This window comes from Chelonia mydas, chromosome 16, assembly GCF_015237465.2.
Source record: "Chelonia mydas isolate rCheMyd1 chromosome 16, rCheMyd1.pri.v2, whole genome shotgun sequence".
NCBI lineage: Eukaryota > Metazoa > Chordata > Testudines > Cheloniidae > Chelonia > Chelonia mydas.
Window position 1 is genome coordinate 19,395,983 of NC_057857.1, and position 17,003 is coordinate 19,412,985.

At 44.8% G+C, this 17,003-nt stretch overlaps 2 protein-coding genes across 2 annotated transcripts in view; one reads left to right on the forward strand and one right to left on the reverse strand.

Annotated features, from left to right (window-relative positions):
* The window catches only part of GPSM1 (G protein signaling modulator 1), a 210,471-nt gene that overhangs the window by 174,801 nt on the left and 18,667 nt on the right, over positions 1–17,003 (reverse strand). The window lies entirely within an intron of this gene.
* Positions 1–17,003, forward strand: part of CCDC187 (coiled-coil domain containing 187) — a 70,206-nt gene that overhangs the window by 10,065 nt on the left and 43,138 nt on the right. Inside the window, exons 8-13 of the mRNA XM_037879911.2 lie at positions 611–709; positions 5,705–5,833; positions 6,455–7,206; positions 7,608–7,702; positions 8,575–9,245; positions 10,171–10,270. Of these exons, the coding sequence (XP_037735839.1) occupies positions 611–709; positions 5,705–5,833; positions 6,455–7,206; positions 7,608–7,702; positions 8,575–9,245; positions 10,171–10,270 (1,846 nt within the window). The remainder of the gene's footprint in view (positions 1–610; positions 710–5,704; positions 5,834–6,454; positions 7,207–7,607; positions 7,703–8,574; positions 9,246–10,170; positions 10,271–17,003) is intronic.

Sequence of the window (17,003 nt, forward strand, 5' to 3'; positions counted from 1 at the left end):
GGGTTCCTGCACGATCATATGGACCCAGGGCTATGCAGAAGACGTAGGTTTAGACCAGAGATCTTTCTTTTGTCCTCTGGTCTGGCAGCGTGCTCAGAAGCAGGCGGTGCTTTCACCACTAAAGAGACCTCTCTAGCCAATTAAAGACAGTCATGAATAAGTTCCAAAGGGCTGGTCCTTGCCCAAAAGCAGGATGGCAGCAACATGTGGCCTCAAGAAGAGGGAGAAGGAAAGTGAAGTGATGCTAAAAAATGCCTGGGGGGGCGGGGGCAGGGGAAGATCAGTGGACAGACCCCCTTTTCTTCAGGGTGAATTGGATCGGGCTCCATCTTGCTTTCAATGTTGCAGTTCGGTACTACATTAAGTCTGAACCATTCTTCTTCTACAAAGCATGGCACAATAAAAGAGTGAAAGCCCACTAGTTAGCTTTACAACCTAGGAATGCAGCTGGCAATGAAAAGACAGCTTGTGGAAACCTGCCATTGATTTGACTGTCTAAAGCCTATCTATGTTAATTTCACAATGTTTGGTATATCAGCAAAAGGGGTCATGTTTGCAGTTTGATTGCATTTCTAAGCTCAGTCTTTTCTGTCTTTTCCTACGGGTCAAGACCAAAGAGACAGACGCATGACAAGCAGACATCAAAGGCACAAGCAAGAACAGAGTTCATCCAAGTCTTCTGTCCCCGAGAAAACATTGAAAGAGAAAGGTAAAGAGGCAAATGATTTAGGCTGAGACAATAACAGGGATTAAAAGGGGGTGGGGGGGAAATGGACAAAAGGTGCTTAAGAAAATGTCCAGTTGGCAAAATCTCATGTTGTTTATTTATACTGTACATTATACACATGAACTCCTGGGAACCACAGTCAAGGATCATGGTCCATTGGGCAAGGCACTCTGCAGAAAAGTAACAAAGGCAGTGACATACTGGAACTGGTGGCCAAAACAGTTAAATAAGGGCAGGGGTGAAAATTTGATGGGGGGAGGATGAGATAACAGCAATAGCATAAATTGGCAGAAAAGCAGAAGCTCAGTTTCAGTGGTCTGTTGATAGGAAAGCCGTGTGGTCTATCAGATAGACTGAACTCAGGACTGAGCTACTGGGGTAAAAGTAAAAGATTAGGACCAGTTATAGTCATTTGAAATCCCCTGGGGTGTTTTGCAGGGATATTGGTTACACCCACGGCCCAATTACAACACAGATGGACTCTTGGGTAAGCAGAATGGAGTTTTCTCTGGTTTCAGTGGGGTATGGTCTGAGTTACTTTCTCTTCTAAACTGTTGTGTTGCCACACTATTAAAACAGCTGACCCGCTGCACCCCAGAAGTGGCTCTATTTAAGTGAGGCGTGACATTCTGTCAGGCCTGGTCTACACTTATCAATTAGATTGACCTATTTACAGTGCTCAGAGCTGTGAAAAATTTCACACCCAGAGCGCCATAGTTAGGTTGACCTAACCCCCAGGGTAAATGTGGGTAGGTCGATGGAAGAATTCTTCAGTTGACCTAGCTACTACCTTGGTGTGATTGATCAACTATAGCAGCAGAAAAACCCCTTCCGTCGACGTAGGAAACATCTGCACTCTGGTGCTAGCGTGGCATAGCTGCCATCCCGCTGCAGCCTGGACACCCTCACAACGGTATTTAAAGGTTTAGCTGCAAAGTGCTTTCAGATCCGTATGCACAAGCTGCTGTAGACGTTCAAAGTATTATGACCGTAATAAATATAGGTTGGACTTTCCAAAGGCACCTGGGGAGGCCGAGCAGTACATTTTCTTATGCTCCATTGACAATCCTTGCCATAGGACGATCCTTGCCATTTTTAGTAATACTTTGCATCCAAAGGGATTTCTGAGTCTTCATTAGGGCTTGTAAAGTACTTGGTGTTCCTTAAATCAAAGGTACTGTAGAAGTGCCAAGGACCATCACCCCTATTTTACAGGCTGGGAAACTGAAGTACAGAGAAAGTGGATGATTTATCCACGGTCTTGCCGCAAGTCAGTGTTAGAAGTGGGAGTCTTAACAACTAGACCACACCCTCTCCTCACCTCTATTTCTAAGTACAGCATTTTATTGTTGAAATCAAGCCACTTTGCCCATTTAATGCCACCATTTTGGTTTGGAAACCGCTGCATTCAAAGTCATAGCACTTGGTGGTCGTACTTCTGAAAAGGATCGGGAGGGGGCGGGGGGGGGGGGGAGGCAGTGGACCACAAACGGAGGATGAGTTCTCAGTGTGATGCAGCTGCAAAAAAAGGCCAATAGGATTCTGGGTGTATTCACAGGCAGTGTTTGTCAGACACAGGAGGTAACTGTCCCACGCTACTCAGCACTGGTGAGGCCCCAGCTGAAATAGTGTGTCCAGTTCTGGGCATGACAATTTAGGAAGAATGGGAAGAAATTGGAAAAAGAGTCCCAAGGAGAGCAACAAAAACGATCAAAGATTTAGAAAACCTGACCTGTGGGGAAAGGTTGACAAAACTGGGCATGTTTAGTCTGGAGAAAAGACAACTGAGGGGCAACCTGAGAATAGTCTCCCGATATGTTCTATACGCTATAAAGAGGACAGGGACCACTTGTTCTCCGTGTCCACCGAAGGCAGGAGCCAGAAGTAATGGGCTCAATCTGCAGCAAAGGAGGGCTGGGTTAGATAGAACTAGAAGGGTAGGTAAACTCTGGAATAAGTTTCCAAGGGACACCCCATCATTGCAAGCATTCAAAACAAGTTGAACAAAGCCCTGTCTGGGATGGTTTAGGGTTACCTGGTCCTGCCATAGTGCAGGGGGCTGGACTTGCGGAGTTCTGGAGATCCCTTCCAGCCCCACATTTCTAGGATTCTATGAAACTTTGCAGGAAACAAGTAAGGGATACTGGATGTGCAGATTATTTAAAGCAGGGGTATTTAACACCATCAAGAGTATAAGGTATGTGACTTCAGAAAAAAGCAAAAGGATCCCTCATCTAACACTATGCAGATGAGGTTATGAATGTAGTAGAGTGGTGCATTCTGTTACCAAAGTGCTATTTAAAATGCATGAAATACAAAATAATTTTCTTCTCCCTCCATTTTTTGTTTTAATGGATTGCTTGAAAAATGGCTTGATCTTCCTCAGAGACTGGGTCATAATAAGACCATGCTATATGAAACATTCATCATTGTAACTGCCAGTGTCAGGATGTCTTTATTGGCCATTAGTTTCTGTCAGTGAAGAAGCCAGGCCAGGGCTAAGAAGAGATGAATGAGGGGTCAGGGGTCAGAGGCAAAGTACTTGGGAATTTGATGAATTTTAAATTTGCTGTAGTTAACAAAAAGTTAAGTCGCAACGGCTATAAAATATTCATCTGTTCATAGAAAGCAAAAAATAATTGCAGAATATTTAAATTAAGATGGTTTCCTTCTGGGCAGGCACTTTCATCAGGGACTCAATCTGTTCTCAGATTTTGACATAAGTTTTTGTAGTTAATAAAAATTGTGCCGATTAAACAAAATAAAGATTTAATTGACATTAGACATCGCTGGGGGAGGGAAAAGGGCTTAGAGCCCTTTTTAGTTTTTGTCTGTTGCATTTAGAGAAACTCTAACAGGTATTTAAGTTCTAAAACTGCATACTAACAACCACCACCCGCATTTCTATTACTGCAAAACTATACAGAGAAATAGGCCAGACAGTTGATTCATTCAAAATATCGATGGAGTCTCAACCCCCTGGCTGTTGCTAGAGTTTGCAGGTACCACTTTGGGCGGTCTGGTCAGTAAGCCATCCAGAGTAACTACAGGGTGCTGCAGGAAGTGATGTCAGTCATTCCGTGGGTGGTGCTCTTCCTGTCTCCCTAGCTACATGGACTGTGACATTGTGCTGAACGTTAGTTAAGCGGATTTGTTTTCTAACATGACCCAATTGTCTAGCAAAGAGGAGCCCAGGAGTTAGTGGTGAACCCGATGCTCCAGAATGGCGCTAGGGGGTTGCAATGAGTGTGTGTTGCAGATACAGGGCCAGAAGTTCTCCTGGTGTAGATGGGCGTAGCTCCATTGAAATCAATAGAGCTGGGCCCAGTTACGCTGGCCCAGTATCTTGAAGTTGATATTTAATCAGGGTATCTGACTATGCTAGTGTAAATCCCTTAACTAGCCAATCTCCCAAAAGGCTTCTTTAATAATGGGCCAGATTTATTTAGTGGAATTTAGAAAGGCAGCGAGGCTCCTTCTGCCTCCCAGTGAAAGCCAGTGGGGGATGTCTACACATGGAGCAGGGGGTGTGATTCGCAGCTCAAGGAGAAATACTCACTGTAGCTGCGGCAGCATGAGAGGCTAGCTGCCCCAAGAACACGCCTCTGGTGTCAAACGTACCCGGGGTGGCTCTCTCACTGCTTGCTTCTTCGCAGCTACCCTCTGTTTTTAGCACGCTAGCTCGATCAGAGCTAGCGGGAGCAGTTCTCCTCCAGCTGGGAATCACATCCCAGCTCAAAGCATACATGGATCCGTGGACGCTTTAGCTTTTTGCAACTTGGCACCCATCTGTATCTTTAGCTGCCTTTGTAAATCTGGCCCAGTGTCTATTTCACCTTAACGGAATCGTCCCTTTCAAACCTCTTCATAACTTTGTTACAAACTTTTGTCCATAGAAAACTTCAGGGGGTCTTTGGCATGTGGAAAAAAATACATCTATTTAGCCAACTTCACACTCTGCTGATGAGGTGTTTGGTACAAATACATAATTATACTGGTGGGAGTATTGGCATCCCCTGAATATAATCTGAAATGATGAAGTCAAACTTTGATAAATGTTGTCTATTAGGTGACACTACGTATTAAGGAAGAATTATTCATTTGTGCCTCATGCTGTATCGTTTATTTTTGCATTATACACAGCCTCTCCTGCTGTACGGCTCATTGATTCTTCTACACTGGATCCCGCCGATCCTCACCTGTTTAAAAATAAATGTGTTTACTCTAGTGAGGTTGAAATAATCAAAAATAAAAATCATGTTCTTATTAAACACTTACAGGTCCCACCTCAGAGGTACAAAAAATGGGGCATCTGGGATGATACTAAGCACTTATAATGGGACAGCTGGAAGCGTATACTGAGCACCCTTACAAACTTCCCCAGACAGCTGCCTCAAAAAAAAGCACTGACTCGGGGAAAGCCAGGACAGGTGGCAATGCTGTTAACACCCCCAACACCTTCTGCAGCCCATTGCGTCCAAGCCCCGGCGGCACCTGGCTTGGGAAACTCACAAGCTTTTCTTTATCTAGTATCCTCAAGGATTCAGGGAGTCTCAGGTTTCAGCAAAATGCTTTTAATCGTCACAGGAACATGATGGAAAAAATAGGGTTCAGTCTCATATCTGGAGAACTGCTTAACTCTGTCAGTCCCCAGGTCTCTCTCTAGCCTACTTCCTCTTACATGCCTGCAGGTGCCACAAGATGGCGCTATCCCACACTGTAAATGGGCCCGAATAGAAAGTGTAGGTCTCAAATTTGAGCAGCCTTACAATTTTTTTTTTAATAGTCTGATGAATGTCAAAATGTTGATGAAAAATTTGGACTAGCTCTAATTGGAACCTATTGTCCCCCCTTCCTCCGCAGCATCCCGAGTGTGGTCCCTTGAAACAGACTTATGAGAAAGTTAAAAGTGCCCCCCCCCCCCCCCCGACTTTATTTTTTAAGCAAGAAAAGCCCCATCTGTATTTTGTTTTCCAGGATCCAAACGGATTGGTGCTTCTGCATGGCGAGAAGGTCAGAAGCTGGTTAAAAAGTTGCTTGGCCCACCTCCTAAATGTACAAAGCTGGGGAGCACACCTGAAGAGCAGACCCCTACAAATGACTCTGGTACAGTTACCGGTAACTTCTGGGTTGTAAGGAGCAGGGGAGAGATCCTGGTCTTTTATTTTGGTAAAGAAAAAAAAAAATAGTGGCTGAACACCCCTTCAGAAACTAGATGAAACAAATTGTTTCTTCAAGGTCATTAGGAGTTCCTGAGATTAAAAATGGCTACAATTCCCCAGCTCCTCACTTAACAGCCCCCTGGAACAGTTACAATATCAACTGTCCGCTGTGGAGATGTGGCCAGTTGATGGTGTCATTGTGTTTGAACCGAGACCTTAGATGGAGTTATCTAAAGGGCCTTTTGATAAGGAGTCTGCAACTGCTCTTATGTATTCAATTGTTTTTACATGGAAGGTCCATAATCCACAGATCATTCATATAGCGGACCACTGCAATGTCAAAAAAAAGAGCCCTTACAATTCTGACTTCTAGTAAAAACCTGCAGCGATTTTCAAGCTGCGCTGAGGTTTTACTGCTAAGTAAACTCCAGAAAAGCCGGAGTTATAAATGCAAATGCTGACAGACTGTTAGCGGAAAGTAGATTTTGTGACTGACATGTTCGATACAGAAAATGATACATCCCAAAAGTAATAAACTAACTGTTGCTTTAAAATGTTTTTGCAGAACCTGGTAAAGAATTTATAGCAGCCCCACAGATGGAACAAAGCTCTAGAGAAAGTGGTGTTCCCGGTGGAGGCGATCACATGTGGAACAGCCTTCCGCATAAAAGCTGTCAAACCGCACTTGGCAGTTCCACTGAAATTGCCAGCAATGCACTGACCAGAGATGCAAAGCAAATACTAAGGGATCTACATTTGCAAAACCAATCTTGTGAGGAATACAGAAGTACAAAGCTGCAGAAAGATACCACAACAGGAAGGGCAGAAGATCCAAAGCCATATCCAGAAACCTATTCTTCCTCAACTGAAATCAGCAGCATCACTCCCTCTGATTACAGCACAGAAAAGACCAGGTCCTTGTTAATGAAAGCTGGAATAGAGCCAAGAAATTGCAGCAGGGGAAAAAGTGCATCTCTTCCAAGAAGTAAGGGTTCAAACAGCCCAGGACAGAAAGTGTCCGAGAAGGAAAATGTTAACCAGTCTGCTAAGAAGAGAGTAAACGTAGGGAAAGCCCACACCTACAGCCCAGAAGAAGTGCATGAATTTATGCACAGAAAGATTGAGGAGAGAAAGAAGAAAAACCTAGAAGAGAAAAAGTCTTTAAAGCAGGCCAGAGAAACAAGAGCTCAGAGATTGCAAGAGTTGTACAGGAAACAGAAGGAAGCTTTTGTAAAGAAATCATGTTCTGGGGTGGCACAGACTTTAAACAGGGGAACTGTTCCGGCAACACAAGGTTCTCGGTATAAACTTGCCCAAGTAAGTACATAAAGGAAGATAAATGAACAAGGATGGTGATAGAGTGAAAAAATATATATATAAAATCCTGACCAGCTGTCCTGTGTTTGGAGGTGATTTTAAGTGTTTATATAAATTGAGTCCTATCTGGACAAATACAGGAATTCAAGTTCTAATGATGATGATGATGATGATGATCACTGCATGGGTTGGGTATCCGTAGGGTTGGAACCCTTGACCTTTAGGTGCAAAAGCATAAGCTTCCACTGCTTGAGCTGAAAGAACAGCTTCATTACTTGGCATCTGTAGTTGACTCTTATCTGATTATGTAGGCCAGCTATTAGATGGGGTGAAGACCAAGCAGTATTTTATTGTTCCATAATTATTTTGCAATTACATTAATTGTTGTTCCTTCATTGCAGGAACAGGCAATGAAAAGGAGCCTGGAAAGGAATTTTATGGAGTGGGTGCATAAAACATCATATGCTTTATTGAGAAGTGAGGAGCAGGGAAGCAGGTATTACATGAGCCACCAAGATACAAAAGTGCATCTCTTCAGCCCTTTCTTTAGTGTGTCCTGGAGATTTGTCATAAGTGTTCTGCTTTAAACTGTAATGAGTCAGCAACAAGAAAGGACTTCGAGTCTGATGTGCCAGGTGCTGTCAGTCCCCATCTTAAAATCTGCCTCATCACATACTAATGCAGGTGCAATGGTTGAAGTCGTTCACCGGGAGCCAGGAGTTCTGTGTCTGTGGGAGAAAAATGGCCTAATCTCTGTGTGCCTTAGTTTACCAGGCTGTCAAAGGATGATCGTGACATTTCACAGGGAGGTCATGAGGCCTAACTAACTATTGCTTGTAAAGCATTGTGAGATCTTCCCCAGAAAAGCCCTGGTGTGATTTCTTTTGCTGGTAGGTTCAGTCTCTCTCTCTCTATTATAAGAATATTTCATTTCAAATTAGAGTTTTGTACCAAAAAACAAACCCATTCCCAACCACGATAGTACTTTGCCCAGTGTACGGGTTGGTTCTAATAATCAGTGACTGGGTTATAAACACAGCACGAGAATCTCGTGCAGTCTAGGTATAGGCCAATATTTCAGCCTGGTTTTATGCTTCGTATTATTAAAGACTTTAATTCTGCAGCATTTAATAGACAAGTCTCTGAAGCTCTGTCCTAGATGTTAGCATCTCACTCTACATCTTCAGTCCTGGATTTGTCAAGCATTTTCTAATCTATAAGCATCAATATCTCTCTCGCTCTCTGTCTCATGAGCTGCCTTATTCTGTGTCTGGTCTCTTTGTCCGGTCGCCTTTAAAAATGTGCCTGACTTCTGTTACTGTATCTTACTTCATGCACTGATGTGGGTCCCCCTTTGTATTTAAACAGTGACTTACATCCAAAAACAATTCAGCCACCTAAAGCAACAGAGACATTCGATTTTCCTTCTTCACTGGCATCTGAAAGTGGGTTCCTCAGCCCTTTGAACCTTAAAGACCTGGCAGTCACCCCTTCTCCAGCTCGGTACCTGCCTCCCCAGAGCTTTTTCCTTCCACTGAAAATTGCAAAATCTGGCCTCAAGGCCTCAGCTTCTGAGGACACTTCCAGCCCCCCTCCGTATAGAAATACACAGGATAGGGTGAAGGCCATTCACTCCCTAGCCAGGGAGCTTGGTGAGCGGATTGAGATGGCAACTGAAAGACTGAGGGGAACAAGCAGGCTACAAGATTCTAACGACAACGGAGGAGAGGAACATATACCTTTAGAACCTCCCAATTGGTCTTCTCCATGGTCAAAGCCCACGACACCTAAGAGTGAGGAAAACAGGACAATGAACACACGAACACTCCTGGGTGTTCCAAGTCCTAACGGCTTATGGATTTCGTTAGACCATGCACAGGACAGCACTCTCTACTTGGGTAGCCCCGAAGGAGCAGAAGCCCAGAAAAGGAAGGAGCGGATACAGGCTCTTCTGTCCGACACAGCCACTGTTACTGAGGAGTTACCATGGAGCTCCAGTTCGGTGATGCATGGGAAAGCCGTGAAGAATGTGTGGAAAGGTAGAGCATGGTCACACAAGATGCAACAGGATGACTGACATTAGCACTGCAGGAGATTTTCAAAGGCATGAAATGGGAGTGAGCCACTCCGCTCCCATTGACTTTCCATGGTCTATTTTGCCTTTGAATATCACCCCTGTAGAAAACAGCAGAAATTGGCTAGACTTTAGGGCAATGTTCTGTTTGTACCAGTATGAAGTGAACATTTTACCGTATTTAGTAGAGGCTGGGGCAGTCTGGGTCACCAGCTCTGAACCCTTCAGACTCTGGGGAAGCTATTCTCAGATAGAACATCCCAGCTTGGGCCCAGCTCTCACAGTTATGTTATTTGTTTGCATAGCTAGAGGCTTAGCACTGATAATCCTCCCAGTGGAGCCCGAGGGGAGGGAAATGTCTGGTCACCAGATGCCTGGAGTGCTCCAAGACACCAAAATAAAGACTGTTCCTACTCTGCTGACAGAGAGGAGAGTTGGGTGCATAAGAAATTCAAGAGATAGGGATAAATTAGATTCCCCAACCTATCCATCAGGTGCTCTTCTTGTGCACATTGAGGAAGTCGTAAGACTCTGAGTGGGACTGGATTGAGAAGAAGTTCCCTGTTTGGAAAGCTGGGAAAAGGGTCTCATAGGTTTATTCTCCTCTCTTTGCACCTGTGAAGTTAAAGACCAGGGTTCTATTTCTGGCTCTGCCACTGGCCTGTGACGCCATACCCCCACCCCATGCCTCAGTTTCCCCCTTTGTACAATGAGAATAATAATGCCGACCCACCTTCCTGAAGTACTTGGAGATCTTTGGATCAAGAGAGCTATATAAGAGCTAAGTGCTTGTATTTAAGTAGGGAGAGAAGAACAGATGCAAAACTGGGACCCTTTCATTCCTGTGAAGAGTGTAGTTATTAAAAACCTTCATTTGTCTTTTTTCAAAGGTTTTACCGTGAAGAAGGAATCTGAAGTGGAAACGTGCCTATTGCGAGGAAAGCCGATAACCTGCAGAGCCTCTCCATCTCCCAGATTCCTCACGAGAAGGTAAACAAATCTGGTTATACTATTCTTTGCTAAATGCTTTGACCACACATAGCGTTAAAATAAATGGCACCGATTCAGCATGGAGTACGAGTGCTCTTTATTCCTTCGTCAGAGAATTGCCAAATAGGCTGATTTTGACACAAGATCTACAGAAATAGGGAGTCCCCAATTTATACAGATCAGGCTGATCAACAGGAACATTTTGACAACAGCCTTTTCGAGAGATGGCCCTAATCCACAAAGCTGGAATCTTGAGCAAAACTTCTCTGGAGTTTAGGGGGGATTGGGATCTGGGTTTCTCAATCTCTCTCCCCGCCCCCACATCTTTTCCTGAAATGGCAACAATATTATCCCAATGCTCCACGAGGTTCTTCGCTGTCCTGGAGGATGGAAAGCAAAGCAGTTCCAAACTGGTCGCCTGCAGTTCACAGGAATCTGCAAAGGTTTAGAGACCAGAAATTCAAAGCAAAACTCAGCGGCAGAGTTTTGCCTGAATCCTATCAAGCCTGGGCTTGTGCTGAACTCAGCCCAGGAGTTAGGTTTGTACCACAAGGGTACGTCTGCCGTTGGAACTGAGTGGGTGAGTCTCAGCTTTCGTGCTAGCTCCCATCAAGCTAGCATGCTAAAAATAGAACATAGCCTCGGCTGTGTTGGCTGTGGGATGGGCTAGCTGCCCCAAGATCTTGTGTGAGGCGCTCTAGAGAATCACAGAAATGTAGGGCTAGACGGAACCCCAAGAGGCCATGTAGTCGATGCCTCCCACTGAAGCAGGATTAAGAATACCTAGATCATCCCTGGCAGGTGTTTCTCTAACCCATATTTAAAGACCTCCCATGACAGGGATTCCACAGCCTCCCTAAGGGTATTTCTATACTGCAATTAGATACCCGCGGCTGGGCCCGTGCCAGCTGTCTTGAGCTAAGGGGCTGCTCCATTGCAGTGTGGACGTTTGGGTTGGGGGAGCCCAACTTCAGCCTGAGTTCTGGGACTCTGTGGTATGGAACAGCTTCCATATGAGGAAAGATTAACAACACTGGGACTTTTCAGCTTGGAAAAGAGACGACTAAGGGGGGATATGACAGAGGTCTATAAAATCATGACTGGTGTGGAGAAAGTAAATAAGGAAGTGTTATTTACTCCTTCTCATAACACAAGATCTAGGGGTCACCCAAATGAAATTAATAGGCAGCAGGTTTAAAAACGAACAAAAAGGAAGTATTTCTTTACACAATGCACAGTCAACCTGTGGAACTCCTTGCCAGAGAATGTTGTGAAGGCCAAGACTATAACAGTGTTCAAAAAAGAACTAGATAAATTCATGGAGGATAGGTCAATCAATGGCTATTATCCAGGATGGGCAGGGATGGTGTCCCTAGCCTCCGTTCGCCAGAAGCTGGGAATGGGCGACAGGGGATGATCACTTGATGATTACCTGTTCTGTTCATTCCTCTGGGGCACCTGGCATTGGCTGTTGTCGGAAGACAGGATACTGGGCTAGATGGACCTTTGGTCTGACCCAGTAGGGCTGTTCTAATGTTCTTATGTTCTCTTCCATCTTGCAGGGTCTAGAGCCTGGGCTCCAGCCCGAGCCCAAACCTCTACACCTCAATTAAACAGCCCCTGAGCCACAGTCTGAGCCAACTAGCATGGGCCAGCTGCAGGCTTTTAATTGCAGGGTAGACATACCTAAAGTGACTTCTTCCAGTGCTTAACTATCCTCAGCGTTAGAAAGTTTTTCCTAATATCTAACCTATATCTCCTTTGTTGCAAACTAAGCCAATTACCTCTTGTCCTCCCCTCCGTGGGCATGGAGAACAATTGTTCACCCTATGTTCTGTAGCTAATGCTAGCTCTACTGGATCAGATGAATGAAGATCAGGCTAGAGAAAGCCTCCCTTATATACGAGCACGTCAGGCTACTTAGAAAGTGGTGGGCCCAATCTTGCAGGGTGCTGAGCACCTTTGTCTCTCATTGATTTCAATGGAGTTAGAGCACCCCACACCTTCCAGAAGGTATTGCAGGATTTGGCCCCACAAGACTATGATCTTCCCGGTACAATTCAATGATTGCCCACTAGGGAGAGCTATTAATCTACTGAACCCTGTAGAGAGACTTTTCCCCGTTTGCTTTTCTATTCTCTTAGGTTTTAAAAGCATTGTGTGCCAGGTTGTTTAAATTAAATTATAGAAGGAAGATCCGTTGTTTCAGGGCCATCCTCTGAGGAGAGACAACACTTTGTGCTCTCGGAGGCCTCACTGTTCAAATCAAACTCTTCCCATGTGTACTTTGCAGAAAAGTGTTAGCTCTTTAAGCAGTTGCATGGTGCAGGTGGAGGGCCCTATGGTGTAAAGAAGCCGGCTTCTTTGTGTGACTGTTGATGGCTTTTCCCCCCTGCACGTTTCTTGATGTTTTCTTTTGAGCCACACAAAACACTTTGATTACATGAAGGACTTTCATAAACTTGCAGAGGCACCAAAATTTCAGCGTGCAGATTGGGGCACTATCCCAGCGCAGCTAGTTATCGCAGCGTACTTTGCAGTGGGGAGCACACATCAGACCTTAACTTGCGGATCCCGAGAGGTAATGAGCACCCACAACTTCCCAGCTCCTCCTGTGTTCAGGCCTCTTATGTGCAGTACTGGTTTACAATGGTGCCAGCGGCCCTGACTGAGCCTGCTCCACTTGCCCTGCGCCCGGATCAGTGCAAGTGGAGCAAAGGGTAGGGGCATGCTGACAGCACAGGGCCTGGTGGGCCAGTGTGCATCTGGCACCAGCCGGTTTGCAAACAGTGCCCTTGCACTGGGCGGAGCAGGGTTGCTCCCGCCATGCCACGCCCCATTGCCCCAGGCCAGCCCCTCGCTCCAGGGATCAACCTCCCCACGCCACGTTCCATTGCCCCCATGGGGGCCCACAAAAGATTTGGCGTCGGGCCCACAAAAGATGAATCCAGCCCTGCTTGTGTGTGCACAACGCCAGCTAAAACCAATGGGAATTTTGCAAGCAAAAGGGAAATTCATTGCTTAAAAATCCCCCATCAGAAATCCCTGAAAATACTAAGCCCAATTGTCCGAGTTACAGTCCTAACCTTAACTCACCTATTCCTAGGTTTAGGAAAACTTTAATGCCAAGCTTAACATTCAGGTCTAGAGTGAGTCTATGTCAGTAGCTGATGGATCTCTGCTTATTGACCAATGTCTGTATTCTTAAGCCAAGCTTCTGTTTGGTATGTACAGAAAAATTAGGCTGAAAGTTCTGGAGTTGAAGTTAACAGTGGGCCCAATCCTGTCAGGTGCTGAGCACCCTCAACTCCAAACAATTTGGGGTGGGATTTTTCCAGATGCCTTATGGGGCTAGATGTCCAACTCCCATTGAAATCCCAGCCTTGATCACCTGGCAGGATTAGAGCCAATGGGTCTTCCAGATCTAGGCAGAACTCTTACTCATGTTAAATAATTGTTTCAAGTGTCATGAACCATTGATTTCCTCATGGTGATTCCTATTAGAATGTAGAATGATCTCCAAAGGGGATGGGAAGGGAATGGGGGCATTTAAAACTATCCTGAACAATGTACTATGATTTTTGTACTTTTATGCCAAGCACCAAAGACATACATTGCTTACCATGCATCATGCTTAGTTCTATAAGCTTACTTTTGTCTAAAGACATTACTTTTAAGGTGTTTTTTATCCCAGAGATGTTTAGAAAAGTAAAATGTGGATCTTCCTTCCTTCACCTCCCCTTCCCCGCCCCTGGCCACAGAACACACATTGGTATAACATATGGCATTGACAGAAGTAGACTAAATTGATTATCTTTATGAGTACCTAGTTAAATCTCTACTGATCTCCTTTTTGCAGAAGATTAAAGAGTGGTTTAGCCAATTGGATACTATAGATTCATTTACAGTAATTGTTTTCACTCACTTTACTCTTGACATTAGGGAGGGTGGGGGAAGAGAGAAATTATGATTACTGTAGATTTAGCTATGTGTGTGCACACATTTGTGTGTATTATCACACACCACACAAATGTAAGTTTAATTAAAGAGGGAATGTGGCCGAGAATGGCAATTTTGGAAGCTACACTATGAACATTCTTTATAAAGTTGATTAAATTAATGCGGACTCAGATTTTCCCATCAGCCTTACATTCCGTGCAGGTTTAATGCAGATGGTGGTACACGGAAAACTCCTGGCTTGTAGAATATATTCTGTACAGTGAGAGCTATTTGTATAAAGAGACTTCATTGTGTCATCAGTAGGGCCCTACCAAATTCACTGTCCTTTTTGGTCAATTTCACGATCCTAGGATTTTAAAAATCGTAAATTTCAGGATTTCAGTTATTTGAATCTGAAATTTCAGGGTGTTGTAATTGTAGGGGTCCTGACCCAAAAAGGAGTTGTGTGGGGGGGGGGAATCCCAAGGTTATTGTGGGGGGCGGGGGTTGTGGTACTGCTACCCTTGCTGCTGCGCTGGAGAGCGGCGGCTGCTGGCCAGGAGCCCAGCTCTGAAGGCAGAGCCGCCGCCAGAAGGAAGGGGGGCATGGTCTGGTCTTGCCACCCTCACTTCTGCGCTGCTGCCGGCAGGTGCCGCCTTCAGAGCTGGGTGCCTGGCTAACGGCCGCTGCTCTCCAGCCGCCCAGCTCTGAAGGTGGCGCAGAAGCAAGGGTGGCAATACCGCGACCCCCCCTAAAATAACCTTGTGACTCCCTGCAACTCCCTTTTGGGTCAGGACCCCCAATTTGAGAAACGCTGGTCTCCCCCATGAAATCTGTATAGTATAGGTTAAAAGCACACAAAAAACCAGATTTCACGGTCCGGGACACTTTTTCATGGCCATGAATTTGGCAGGGCCCTAGTCATCAGTGTAGACTTAACTCCTCAATCCCCACAGGACAGAGCACTAACAAATATACCCCTGGATTGGCCAGGGATGGACTAGGAGACCCAAATCTTGTCCCTAATTTGCAGTTCCCAGAAAAAGGGAAGGAGTTTGCATGGCTGCAGCAGGGATCCTTGAACCGGAGTGAGGATCAGAGCTCCAAGTGCAGATTCAGCATTGCCTGAGACAAAGTCAGCATTTGCTTTTCCCATTCTTGACATATTCCTTCTCCTTACTAGGGGAGAGAGGAAGTGCAGCATAGACTAAGGGCCATATCCTGGCCTACGTTTTTCATTGGACTTCGAAACCACCAATACGATGGGCCAATGTTACTCTCACTTTACAAAGATGTAAATGCAGAGTAGTTGTATGAGGTGCTGGATTTACACTGGTGTAATAAAGCACAGTTTGGCTGTTTGCCTCCTCAGGGCCAAATTCATACCCACAGGGTGCATATACTGGGAAGAAAGCAGAAGAAAGGCAATATTTGAAGTGTGTGGGATTGGATTTCCAGTATTAGATTCTATTTCAATATTGAACTGCAGCATGATCTACCAAAAGGGAGACCTGCTGCTCTTCACATGCAAAGTGGGGTCTGCCATTCATACAGTAAATGCCTTTAATATGGAACAAGATTCTTCTAAGAAGATTGTTTACAGTTTTACTGATCAAACAAAGTAAACAAGAGGGAAAAGGAAATTGGAGCGAGAAATCTGGATAGCTCAGCTTACTGAAGTTATGAACAGTAATTACTGGAATTACTGAAAGGTAAAACCTCTTCTTTGTGTGCATCAACCATATTCACAAAGGTTGTACTGATTCCTGTTCCAGTGGATCAGTTGCAAGGATTATGCAGCAGTTACGTCACCCACGTACAGCACAAAAGATCTGGAAAACAAACCTCCTCAAAGGGAAGCAAGGTTGCAGATGCTCTGCACCTCTCAGGATCAGGCCCATTAAGCTGTGCGGTCTGTTATTCTCATCTTGATGCCCTGGGATTTATATGCAACTCTCATTCACGCTAATGGAAGTGAGGTGCAGAAATCCCCCTGAATCCAGATGGGAATCGACCCTCAACTGTAATTGACAAACACCAGACAAAGCAGAAATAAGATAGAGTGTGCTGATCTCCCGAACAATGCCATTACTGAAAAAGCAGAGCTCCGTTTGTTTAACAAGCGCAGTCAAGGTCCTTATGGCGTCACAGAAACGCTTTGACCAATAGAGGCCTTCACACAAAGCATCAAAACCCTGTTGCGATCGCTGCCCTGAGAGATGAAAGGAACTGTGTACGTACAAAATACGGCTACAGTTGGACTTGAGGGATGGAAGGTAGGCTGTGGTTGTGGGTAACGCTGAGCTCAGTCCATTGCTTGCTGAAGAACTTCTAGTGATGGTGCTGTATTGATAATAGAGATGAAGGTGCAGAAGGTGGAGAATATAAAGAGACACTCACTCCAATCCTGCCCTATAGCACATAGCTAAGATCCTTCATTTTCAGTTTAAACTGATTTTTACCAAAAAAAATCCCGGGTTTTACAAAAAATATTACTAGTTCCCCCCCCCATGTTTACCCTACTTTTGTATCATTAAATATATAAAAAATAACTTGTTTTATTAGGAAAATACAATCCATTGCGTGAGATCTATGTATTACGATAATAGATTAGTCTGTGTGTATATGCAAAGCTGCCTGTTGGCGTAAGACTACGTATTAGTCTAGAAGATACACGCAATAAACAAACAGGCGCGCATGCAAGTTCTGAAGTGCATAGGCAGCTGAACGTACTGATGGGTCTCACGCTCACCACACACACATTTCAAGATAACGGTTTAAATATTTGTCACTA